This window comes from Aotus nancymaae, unplaced genomic scaffold (assembly GCF_030222135.1).
Source record: "Aotus nancymaae isolate 86718 unplaced genomic scaffold, 86718_ANA_hifiasm-v0.15.2.pri h1tg000014l, whole genome shotgun sequence".
Lineage (NCBI taxonomy): Eukaryota > Metazoa > Chordata > Mammalia > Primates > Aotidae > Aotus > Aotus nancymaae.
In genome coordinates this window covers 61290805-61304218 of record NW_026988425.1, presented here as the reverse complement: position 1 = coordinate 61304218, position 13414 = coordinate 61290805, and the positions used below count along the sequence as shown (strand labels likewise).

Genomic DNA, 13414 nt, shown 5'->3' with positions numbered 1-13414 from the left:
AGTTTTAAAAAAAAAAGCAAGTAAAGCTTTATAAAAATATCACAATTGGATAAGAATACTAAGCTGAAACAAAAGAAAAATAATTTCTCCCATATTAAACAAACTGCTCTATACTCCAATGTGCCCATGGAAAAATCTTAAATCTAAAAAGAGGCAGCAATTGGTATTTTGAAATTGTTCATTATATACCCCTCACTGGAACTCCATTTCTTGCAAACACCTAGACATAGGAACTTTAGAGGCTGGGCATAGGATCTCATTGGCTATGCAATCACCACAGCTTGGAAAGGCTTCGGTAGGTCAACATCTCTGCTTAGAATCAGGTATCTGAGACAGGCAAGTCTTTCCAGGCTCTGGTAGGCATCAAAGAAGCACTGACTACAACTAGGGAATGATTCTTAAGTTGTAGTGCTTATCTCTTGTTCTATTCCTTCATATCTACTGAGAAATAACCTGCCAAAGATACTAAGAATTTGCCAGAGAGGAAGTAATAATGGTGGTTAAGAGGGATTTGGAGGTTAAAAGACTTAGGTTACCACTACTATCTGCACTTACTGACTGACCTTTAACTTCAAGCTCTTCCCTTGTAAAATGTAAACAACATTACTTACTTCTTAGAGCTTTTTATGAGTACTGTATGTGATAATGCATGTAAAGCTCTTAGCATACTGACTAAAAATTAAGAGCTCATTAAATGTTGATTGTTATTTATTACTATTACTTATATTGTGTAATCAATCTTGGATTGGATATCACATGCTTGACAGCAGTTTTAAGTACTACCCTGGTGATTAAAAGAGACAAAGGTGTCTAAATTGCTCAACTCACATTGGAATGCATCATTGAATTCATAGAGGTAAATGAGAAAATCTAATGCTTTTACTGTTCATTTTCTTTTTTATACTTAAAAAAATCATGTTTTATTTAAAAACCATGAAATAATTTTCTCTAAAACTATGACAGGACTTATCTGAGTGATAGGATCACAGGTAATTAATGTTTTCTTCTTTAACTTGTACTTTCCAATTTTTCAAAATTGAACATGCCTAATAAAAGTCATAGTTTTCAGTTACATATTGTTGTGTGCATCCAAATATATTAAATTTAAAATTTTCAACTTAAACATAATTTTATTTAAAATTAAATAATTAAAAAAATTATTTCTTAGGTTCTTATTTTAGGTATTCATGTTCTTATAAATATGATTCTCCCTTTTGGGCAGACATTATACATAAGAGATATAAATCGAAACAACACTAGAGTATTACCTTTAGATAAAAATTTATAAATATGGATTCTGGAATAACTGGACATTGACAATAACTTTCTCAATTTATTGATAGGGGAAATTCCAGAATAAAAATGAGCTCAGCACAAACTATGCACTTTCTTGGTTTCATTTAAATGATGTCAATATCCAGTGTGACTAGCATCTTGGATTTATGGTCTTGGAGGTAAACTAAAATGTATCCAGTTGGAAGGGCTCTCAGACAAAGGGGCAAAATCAGTAGTGTTTAAATAAAATAGCAACAGCAGTTAACATATTAAGCACTTACTAGGCTAAGCAATTACAAAGACAAACATATAATCCTCAAAACAATCCTATAAATAAATACTATTATTATCTCATTTTTATGGAAGAACTGAGGCACAAAGAGGTGCATCAGTTTGGATGGTCAAGGTTCACATATCCAAAGCAAAACAACATTGGAGTATTACCTTTAGATAAAAATTTATAAATTCTAGATTCTGGAATAACTGGACATTGAGCATGCAGTGCTGGCTCTGGGTGCAAACCTGGGCAGCCCAACTCCAAAACTCCCAATTTGCAACCTTCAAAGGATAGGCCTAAGGTATCATTGGTTTAGATGCTTACAAGAAAGGGAAACAAATGTAGAATAATCAAAGTTTTTAATTGTTTATTTATTTATTTATTTATTTCTAGGAGTTTTGTTCTGTCGCTCAGACTGGAGTACAGTGGCGCAATCTTGGCTTACTACAACCTCTGCCTCCCAGGCTTGAGCGATTCTTCTGCCTCAGCCTCCCAAGTAGCTGGGACTACGGACATTCGGACATTCGCCACCACGCCCAACTAATATCGAATTTTTAGTAGAGACAGGGTTCACCATATCAGCCACGCTAGTCTCTTAACTCCTGGCCTCAGGTGATCCACTTATCTTGGTGTAATTGTTTATTAAATTATGTGGAAAAGTCATATTTCAAATGTTAACAAACAGATTAAAAACTAGCCTCAGGGCCAGGTACGGTGGCTCACGCCTGTAATCCCAGCAATTTGGGAGGCTGAGGTGGGTGGATCATCTGAGGTTAGGATTTCAAGACCAGCCTGGCCATCATGGTGAAACCACGTTACTACTAAAAATACAAAAATTAGCTGGCCATAGTGGCACACACCTGTAGTCCCAGCTACTCAGGAGGCTGAGGTAGGAGAATCGCTTGAACTCAGGAGGCGGAGGTTGCAGTGAGCTGAGATTGTACCACTGCACTCCAGCCTGGGCAACGGAGCGAGAAGTTTAAAAAAAAAAATAATAACAAAAACTAACCTCAGATCATAAATTAAGGGTCAACAGTTAAAAAACAACACAATTTCCAGTGATTAAACTCTGAACTTGTCAAAGATCACTATTCATTTTTTTTAGAGCCTCTATAAACATAGTTCATACATGGGCCTCAGGTTATTCATCTGCCAAACTTCAGCCTACCGTGATAGCTATTGCCAGGTAAGAAAACTAAAGAACTCACTTGGTCTAGGATTCAAGAGCTGACTCAATCTTAACCACACCGGCGTGAAGAGTCACTATAATCTACTTTGACAGCCTCCCCCACTCCAACTATTTTCATAAAAAAACAAATTAAAAGATGGCTCTGTTTTAAATAGAATTTCTGCTAAGTAACTATTATCTGAGAAATACATATTATTTGTAAGCAGTGGGTAGTAATGGAATGGAACCAAGAGTCAGCTTTTGAAGCAGGAAGCTAAGGCATCATTTTGTAATGCCTGAAGTGATTTTTAAAACTCATCTAAATACCATTAAACATCTGCCCTTTTTATTTCATTGATTTAAACCATTTCTGAAGACTCATGATTCAAAAAGGTAAAGATGGTAATTTAAAAGCCATGGGGAAAAATCTCTCCCCAGGGAACTTTTCAGAAAAGCAACCACCAGTCTCTGATAAGTGATGAATCTGTTGTGGAATTGCTTTCAGTACAGTATAAATTTATCTGGCATTATCTCACAGTAATGCATGCATCATTTCACTGGAAGCAAAGATACGATGGTCATAGGAGCAAACAAAGCCGGGAAACTGGAGAGCAGGGCAGAGAGCAGCAGGTTTCCTAGCTTCAGATGGGAAAATCTCTGTGACAACATTTACCGCCATTACAAACAATAACAAGATAAACACTGTTTGCAAATTCAATTTAATGAACCAGGAGGACAATGTTGAATGAAGGAGTCAATGATAGTTTTGAGTCTTTTTGGGGAGTATATAACCTAAATGTTACAAATGATAATCCTAAATCATTATGAACAGGAACGGGTTGTGGGGGAGTATTTTACCTATATCAGATTTTTCAAAATTCACTAGCAGAATGCTTCCTATTCTCTATATTTAATTTAATAATATTATTTTAAAATGTGAATCAACCATAAATCCTTTTTTATTTTTATTTTTTTGAGACAGAGTCTCATATTCTCACTCTGTAGCCCAGGCTGGAGTACAGTGGTGCCATCTCGGCTCACTGCAACCTCTGCCCTCTGGGTTCAAGCAATTCTCCTGCTTCAGCCCCCTGAGTAGCTGGGATTACAGGCACACAACACGATGTCCAGCTAATTTTTGTATTTTTAGTAGAGATGGCGTTTCGCCATATTGGTCAGGCTGGTCTCCAACTCCTGACCTCGTGATCCGCCCACTTTGGCCTCCCATAGTGCTGGGATTACAGGCGTGAGCCACTGCGCCCAGCCTATAAATCCTTTTATAAGTTTAAAAAAACATTTTTATAGACTCTCCTCTATATAACTTTTTTATACTTTAAGTAAACAAGAATATACCTATGAATACTGTATTCAATTTAAAGTAATTTACCATCTATTACATTACTTCCAAATTAAAATGTCAGTTTAATTAATGATAATTTCTTTAGCAACATTTTAAAAATTAAAAGTACTCTCAAGAAGAGCCCAACTGAGCTCTGCAAGAGAAAAACTACTTAGTGAAGACTGAAATCGAAACCCTTCTGGGACACTCTGGCATTCTCAGTCTGACAGGCTGCTAGGATGTCAAGGCCTGACTCACACTCTAGGCAGACACAAAATGGGCCACACTCATTCACGTCTCAGGACCCAATTTATGGCTATTTTCTTCAAATAGCAACCAGTCCCCAAATATGGACTTTTCAACAGATAGAGTCAAAACATAAGGAAAAATAAAGATCTGCCACTTAGATTTCTTCTATGAGGCGACAGTATATAAACAAAGTCAAAGGTAGGACCAGTCCAGGGACTCACCTTCCAAGGGATCCTTATTGAGTCCTAGTTGGCTAATGATGTACCTGGGAATGTCAGTTTTAATACCCTGTCCTTCTTTGGCATGGCCTTCTGCTGCTTCCAATAGGTAGTAAAATTCTTCCGGATCAAATTCCTAGTAGAAGACAAACACAGATGGATACTTCTTTGAGCCAAAATTGTCTGAGGTTTTATTACATAAATCCCATTCACAATAAAACTGCTGGATATACATGGCTTTAGGTTACTTACACAGAAAGGAGGCAAATGGCTTTAAAAAGTATGTAATTCTCACTTCATATTTGAAGCCTATTCATATTCTAAGCCAACACATTTATGCACTTGATAACCCAAAGATAATGATCATTTCCAATTTGCTTGTAATGTAACTATGAAGGTACTATGCTCCACTTAAGATCTATCTCATCAGAAATGAACAGGTCTGATTTTTAATTGTGCCTTTCTAGCAAAGTTATAAAATCTGGGAATTTCCATCCAGAAGATTTGAGATTCAATTTCTCTCTCCACTCAACCAACAACAAAAGGAATGTTAGAATACATTTACTCAAAAATGCTGCAGGAAACTCTCTTAATATAGAAATATCCAAAAACATCAGAAAGAAAAACTTCAAAGATACTATTTTTTTATTAGTTACCTATAAAATTAAGTTACTACTAGTCACATAATGTAAAGACCAAGAAAGAAAAGAAAAATAGGAAATTAAAGCCTCTGTCTTCTATAAAATTTTGGGAATATATTTTTCCTATTTAATTTGTGTGTGTGTGTGTGTGTGTGTGTGTGTGTATGTGTGTGTGTGTGTGTCTGTTGCTTCTAGTGTATAATAAAAATCTTCAGGATCACCACACTCCAGATGAATGCTGTGATACTATCAAATGTATTTTTGGTCTTCATCCTGTTTTCTGAAATACCGCTCCTGAAACCCTTGGAATATACAAAGTAATAGTGGCTTTGTGTACTCTAGTGACTTGACTGGTGGCTGGGCACTCCTGGTTAAGTCTCTGGAAGAGGGCAGGTTGTCTGGGGAACCTACCATAGGATTAGAGGGTTAGGAGTTGCAGCCCTATCCTCACCTCCACTTCAGAGAGGGGCTGAAGGTTAAGTGGATCAAGAATGGTCAATGATGTCATCAAACATGCCTATGTAATGAAGCTTCCATAAAACCAAAACGGACTACATTTGGGGAGCTTCCAGATAGCTGAATGTGTGGAGTTTTCTGGAAGGTAGTGCACCTATGGAGCTTTGCACTCCTTTCCCCAAGCTTCACCCTATGCAGCTCATCACCTGCACAGTTTTTAATGTATTTCATAATAAACTGGTAAACCTCAGTGTTTCCCTGAGTTCTGTGAGCTGCTCTAGCAAACTAATCAAACCTAAAGAGGGGGTCATGGGAACCTGGGTTTACAGGCAGATGGTAAGAAGCACAGGTAAAACAATGTGGAGCTTGCAAGTGGCACTGGAAATAGGTGCACTCTTGTGGAACTGATCCCTCAACCTGTGGGATCTGATGCTATCTCTGGGTAGATAGTGTTGGATTGGAATTGAAGGACATCCAGCTGGTGTCTGCTGCAGAACTGCTTGCTTGCTTGTTGTGTGGGGTTCTCACACAACTGGTGTCAGAATCACATTGTGAGACTATAGCAGGAGAAACCAAGTTTGGTTTTTCCCTCTATGCCCAAAGGGCATATGCCAAAGGGCAAAGATTTATGTGTTGTAAACAATTATGCTTATAGATTTAAAGCCCAGTTATTAATGTCAGTTATAGTTCTGGAATTTTTTTCCCCCAGGATCTTTTCCATTTTGATTATTCCCGAAAATAGGCAAGTTTGGAATCTCAGCATTTCACCTGAGAATTACTCAAGAGTTTCTAAAGCCCATATTTAAAAAAACTTGCTGCAAATGGAGTAAAGTCAAACCAATATAAATACTCGGTGCCTTTTACATACATAACTACTTCAGTGACTGACAGAGCAAGCCTGGGTACTGTAGGGATAAGATGGTAGGTTGGGGGAAGCATCCCCTAATACAATGAAACTCCAGTTTCATCTAAGTTTTAAAGAGTACTTTGAAAGCAGCAATATTTCTGAGCTACTTCTAAGTTCACTCGTTTCTATCTTTGAGAAGCTATATTTTTTTCTCCTCTAATTATGAGTGATTACTGTAGAAAGTTAATTTCCTCCTTTAAAGAAAGATCTGCTCTTAGCATATCTGCTGTTGCCCAGAAAAACAAGTTTTAATGCTAAATGACACTTTCCCCTAAATTAAACAACTGTGGGAAGTACCAATATGTGGTCCCTAATTCAAAAGCTACAACAGGAGAGGCAGTAAAAAGTTAACTAACTCTTCTACCTGGATTTACTAGTCACCCAGTTCTCCCTGAGGCATCCAAGATATTTTTTTTCCTTTTAGCCTTCCAGAGACACTCAGTGTCAAATGGTGTCTTTAAGTCTATGATTCTAAGGGTCCTCACCATTGATAAAAAGCCCTTTCCTACACCTCCCAACTCCCTACCTTTCTTCTTAAGATTTTTCTCTCTGTGTCTTACAAGGCATTGATATATATTTATGGTGCTGTGACTATTTCACCATTATAAACCATTATGGGTAGTAGTTAAAATAAGGGCAAGACCAAAGCACTGCAACCATATACGCATTATGTATGTGTGTGTGGATTTCTGAGAAGCTGTATCGTATGCGGTGTTATAATTACCTTAATAGCCAGTGGAATTAAAAGTTAGTTTTGATGCTATATTACCCTATATTCAGTTAAAACTGTGAACAAATATTAAGCTGGGGACATAAAATAATTCTTATGTCCACAGCTTAATATTTGTTCACAGTTTTAACTGAAACCTCAAATCAGAATTTCATAAAAACTTTTAAACAAGAAAATGATCACTGACCAAAATGTATAATTGTATTCCTTTTTTATTTTTATTTTATATTTTTTGAGACAAGAGTCTCATACTATCACCCAGAATGGAGTGCAGTGGTGTGATCTCGGTTCACTGCAACCTCCTCCTCTGGGGTTCAAGTGATTCTCCTGCCTCTGCCTCCTGAGTAGCTGCAATTATAGGCATGCACCATCACACCTGGCTAATTTTTGTATTTTTAGTAGAGACGGAGTGTCACCATGTTGGCCAGGCTGGTCTTGAACTCCTTGACCTCAGGTAGTCCACCCATCTCAGCCTCCCAAAGTGCTGGGATTACAGGCATGAGCCACTGAGCCTAGCCAAAAATATATAATTGTCAAAATAAACTAATCATCTCTAAAAGTCTCATTCCTTCAGGTCTACATGAGGCTCTACTGTATTTTCCCAAATGGGATGCTAGCCAGCACTTATTTTCTAACTTGCCACATTTTAGAGACAAATAATAATTATAATCACAGGTCACTATTTATCTCTGCATTTATCTCTATTCCTTCTCTGCATCTTGGCAACTCCAAAAAAGTGAGATACGGCAAGCATTTTAAATTAGCTGTGACATAAAGTAATTATGCTAAGGTCAAGCATATTATTTCATGATTATATTTCAAGTTTGACTAGAATATGATATGACTATCACTTAATACAGCAAAAGTCCTAGAAGTCTCTTTAAAATTAGAAAGGACAAGTCACATATTAATGTCATCATAAACATTCACAAATTGTAGTTCCCCTTGACTCTTTCCATTTAGCTCTGGTGTTTGAAACTAAATGAAGCTGGAGCTTTCTGATGGTTACTGCTTTCCCCAGTTAACAATAAATAATATAGTCACATTGAGGGGCAACTTACCAGGCACTCTAATAACCGAGCAGGGCGGGCAATAACAATTAGGATCTTTCGAACTAGTTGTTTAATAAATGCCAACTCTCCACTTTCTGAACGATCATGAGCCTATGAAAAAGCAATAAAGAGAGTGATGATGCAGTTGCTCCACTAAATGGAAAAGAAAATCAGCAAAGCATGCTAATTAGATCATTGCAAATGTTAAAAAATCGAGTGATTTAGAAAATACTGTTAAAAGACTGATAAAAAGAACAGACCTTATCTGTATATAAATGAACACCGTTAAATGCCTATATCTACAAAATCTTTCTATTAGCTAAACCTTAATTGCAAAGCTCTGATAGATTATCTGTGCTAAAAATCAAATCAAAGGGCGCTTAATGTGAACCATGAATGAAGGAGACATTACAAGTTTACGACACATTAAGCACATGGTACAAGTAGAGTAGGAAGCTGATCAAGAACCTTGATTTTCCAGATAGACCATCTTGGACATAAGAATGGCTAATACAGTGAAGGACTGCTTCTGTTATCCTGGACACTTAACAAATTCTTGAAATATATTTCACATATACAATATGATTCACCTATAAATTAGTTATATCATCACACCTAAGAAGTGTGCAATGCTTTTTTCAAGTGTTAGTTGGATAAAGTTTATACCAGTTGAGTATCCTTTATCCAAAATGCTTGGGACCAAAAGTCTTTGATTGTTTTCAAACTTTGGAATATTTGCATATTCATAATGAGAAATCTTGAGGAGGGGATCCAAGTCTCAACACAAAATTCATATGTTTCTTGTATACCTAATACATACAGCCTGAAGGTAAATTTATAAAATATTTTCTAAGAATTTTGTGCACTCATCACATGAGGTCAAGTATGAGAATTTCCACTTGTGTTATCATGTTGGTGCTTAAAAAGTTGCATATTCTAGAGCATTTTGACATTTGGATGCTCAATCTATACCTGGGTATGTAAATGTGAATTCAGTCTCACACACTGAATAAATAATACCTACGCACTTAACTTGGTAAAATTTAACTAACTTAAAATCTTCTAAAATTTTATTTTATTTATTGCCCAAGCAAAACAAATATTCTGAGAGCAAAGCTGTTTGTTAATAGTCATTTACATTTTCAATAATATTTTCTGGAAAAAGTCAGATAAATCTATATCAAGACAGGCATAAAACAAGTTTTAGAGGTTTTAATGTAAACTTCTCTGTATGTTCACCTTTAAGCTTTCTTAATCTTTGTTTTTATGATTTACTTTCCTCTAAGGATTTAAAAATAACATATCAAGGTGATGCTGGTAAAACACAATATAATTTCACAGACACAGTAATAAATATTTACAATCATTCTTGAAGGTGCTTTACCATAACAAGGACCAATCCCCTACCCTCATGAAAAGAACTGGCAGACAAAATTTATAAAAAATGACTGTACTCAGAAGTAGTATGTCTGCTGAATTTAAGCCATCAAATCAAAAGCCATTTTCCAAAACATAGGTACAGAAACCATACACAGGCAAAAGTAAAACAGTTAACTTTTGAAATTAAAAAAAAAAAAAAGGAAAAATGACCATTGGTGAATAATCATAGAATAGAATATGCTCAAGGAAAACCAACTAGTAACTATAATGACAGGTCCTAGTAACCAGGAAGGATGCTACGACATATATAACGATGTGCATACATATATGCATCTCAAATACTAAAACTGCCTTTAAATTTTCTTCTCAATTTTTGCTTTGCAACAAAAATAAATTCTTGGAAGATCCACTGAATGCCAAGAAATATGGTTACATCTTCTTTATGGTTTATCGTCAACCAAACTAAACACAAAACTTTAAAGATGAAGCAAAAAACTACCTAACTTCTTAGTTGACACTTTGAACAGGATATTGCACTTTCTTCTTACTATAACAATTTTTGGTTTATAAATTCAGGAATATAAGGAAAATCTGAAAAGCTTAAATACATTTTGGTTGTCTCGTCAAAGAGAAAGGAGAACTTTATATATTAATAAACTTAAAAAGTTTAGATTAAAGAAATTCCAATTCGAAAATCATAAAAATAATCCATTCATTCCAACTTCTTACTTCTAAGAATGATCAGCCACAACCAGAGCTAAAACATATAATTTACATTAACTCAAACAGTATTTTATCTACTAATTTAAGTGGGGAGAAGAAGCTCTGTTAAAACAACATAAAATAAAGACACAATTAGCCCGCGAAGAGAAACTGCTTTCTGGCTGTTACCAGCAAGCTCCAAAGGGGAAACACTAACGGATACCCTGTGCCTGCATTTTAAGGGTTGGCCACTATAAAACATAACCATGCTCGGGCGCAGTGGTTCACACCCTGTAATCCCAGCACTTTGGGAGGCCGAGGCAGGCGGATCACAAGGTCAGGAGATGGAGACCATCCTGGCTAACACAGTGAAACCCCATCTCTACTAAAAGTACAAAAAATTAGCTGGGCAGGCAGGAGAATCACTTGAAGCCAGGAGGCGGAGGTTGCAGTGAGCGGAGATTGAGCTACTGAACTCCAGCATGGGTGACAGAGCGAGACTCCATCTCAAAAACAACAACAACAACATAACCATGACCCAAATTTGAGAGAGTAGGTTAGAGCTTCCTATGTATTTTATTTTCTTTGGCTAAACTTCTCTTAAGTACAAAAAGAATGGAGACATAAAAGCATTCATCTGGAATTGTCTAAGGCCTCAGGAATTTAAAAAGACATTAAACTGCTCAAATCTTAGGGGGATTTTACCTGGGTTATGCAAAAAACAGACAATGGGGAAAATGGCTGGGAGATAGCTCCACAGAGCACAGAATGTCACAGTTGGGAACTGACAGCTGCATCCTAGGGAAACGAAGGCAAGTTCCACAATTTGGCTCTATCTAAAAAGGATAAGCCCCACTGCAGCGAATTAGCTCCAAGTTCTGGAAAAATACTGTAAATGTGATTATGCAAATAGTTTAAATTTTTACAAAAGGATGGAAGGAAGCTCTTCTATAAAGATAAACTAGAAACCATACTTCTTTATACTCAACAAGATCTTTATACCACAAGTATACATGCTTCTCTGGCCAAAAAAGAAATTTCTTTAAAAATCAATATCTTAAAAATAGTAATAGGGTCCATTCACATGATCTGTGAAACCCTAAGATTTTATTTTAATTGTCATGAAACACTGCTGGGTCTGTCATACAGAAACATAATTAAGTAGGTGATTTCAGTATAAATAGCTTTGGATAGCAATCCTACCCTTTCCTGGGCATGCCTATAAAGGAATGAAAAACACAGGACTAAGCTGGTAACTATGGTAATATCCTGGGACAGAATTGCAGAATTAGGAGTATCTCACAGAGGCTGACTACAGAATTCCTGTGTCTGCCTCTTCTGTTAAAAAGTGCCCATTTAGCAAACATAACTTTCAAAATAGTCTCCTAAATAGTAATATGCATAGTGTTTCCAGCATTTTTCTGGACTCTTAATTTGATTAAAGCAACAGCATAATTAGATTACTTGATACATTATAATAGGATGAATATTTTGGCATGCAGTCTTGTCTATTTTCTTCCTTCCTCCCTTCCACGGTTTCTGAGGAACCAGTAAACACCACACACTGAACTTGGCACCGGGAGTTAGAGATGACTTCTGTTCCTCAAAGAGCCTCCTGTCTGCTGGTGAAGTGAGACGGCAGAGATCAGTACAATGCATTATGGCTAAATGCACTGAGAGGAAGGGCACAGCCACGTGCCATGTTATGGTTTTACCTAAGGGCAGAATAGAGCCAACAAAGGGTTTTAGATAGATATTCTTGCAGCTGCATAAAAGTATAGATTTGAAGAGTTATGACTGGAGGAAGGCAGACTGGTGAGGATGAAAGTCTGAGCTGGATGAGGGTCTGAGCCGGGTAGTGATTATAGAACAGGAAAGAAGAGTTGCAGAAATATTTAGGAAGTAAACTACCAAGGTCTAATGGGTTGCCTGATGAAGGGAAAGAGAGAGTCTAGTATTCTCAGTTATAGCAGGAGACTGGGTAGATGGCGGTACCAATGATAGATGAGAAGAATTCAGGAGAAGCATGTGTGGTTGAGGAAATGCTGAGTCTAGTTTTAGATAGCTTGGGACTGCTGCTTCCGTGGGCTGTCCAGATGGAAGGATATTCAGTAGGCAGGTGGACCCATGATTCTGAAATGTGAGACATGACTACTGGTCTGAGATAAGGATTCGAAGCCATTAGAATCTATATTCTAATTATAGAATTATGTCTTTAATTCAAGACAGCCAACAAGATCACTAGGAGAGAGGGAGGAGGCGTGGACTAAGGATGAGATCATGGGAAACCTTGCAGAAAACAGGAGTTGGAAGAGAAAACCCTGGAAGAAGCAGAGAAGAAATGGTCAGAGATGTCCCAAGAATAATAAATTAAAAGGAAGGCAGAGAAAAAGAGGGTTCTAATATTGCTGAGTGCAGTGATATTCCAGTAAAATGTCCAGTGGATATGACAGGAAGGAGGATGTCAGTGAGTTGAGGGATAACAGAAGCCATTCACTCAAAAAATACTGAATTCCTCCTACATGTCACACACCACCCTAGGTAAACAAAACAGACAATGTCCCTGCCCACAGAGACTTTCTACTCTAATGTAGAGCAGTCAAAGGGCAGCCTGTGGACTAGGGCCAGTCCACGAACTGTTACTATGCGTAACGAGGTAAGTACAATTTTAAGCATATGGCAACTCTTACAGCAATTTTACACTGTAATGTAACTCATTCAACAATTTTACATTGCCAGGAAACCCAAATGCATGATCATTTTCCTGTACAACTCATTTTCCTTTTACTTTATGGGAGAGAATGGGTCCATGCCAAATAAGAAATTGACAGAAAAACCCCAAAACAATGTGTTCACCCCTAAGGATAGTCTGAAAGGCACTGCTTCAGTGGACTGCAGTCGGCCGCAATGTGAGAAATCGGGAAAGAGGACAGAAGGTCTAGATGGCAAAGGGGAGAAAAGCAGCAGCTGCCAGCCAGAGAAGGATCTTATCTCACCAGCTAAATTCTGCAGGGGCAAGGACA

The 13414-nt window shown here is 37.1% G+C and overlaps 1 protein-coding gene across 12 annotated transcripts in view; it reads right to left on the bottom strand.

Annotated features, from left to right (window-relative positions):
- Window positions 1-13414, bottom strand: part of MAST4 (microtubule associated serine/threonine kinase family member 4) — a 564457-nt gene that overhangs the window by 49840 nt on the left and 501203 nt on the right. For all 12 annotated transcript variants that reach the window (XM_064376019.1, XM_012462235.2, XM_064376020.1 and 9 more), the window contains 2 exons: window positions 8319-8420; window positions 4527-4659 (listed from right to left, as the gene is read on the bottom strand). In XM_064376019.1, coding sequence (XP_064232089.1) covers window positions 4527-4659; window positions 8319-8420 — 235 coding nt within the window. The remainder of the gene's footprint in view (window positions 1-4526; window positions 4660-8318; window positions 8421-13414) is intronic.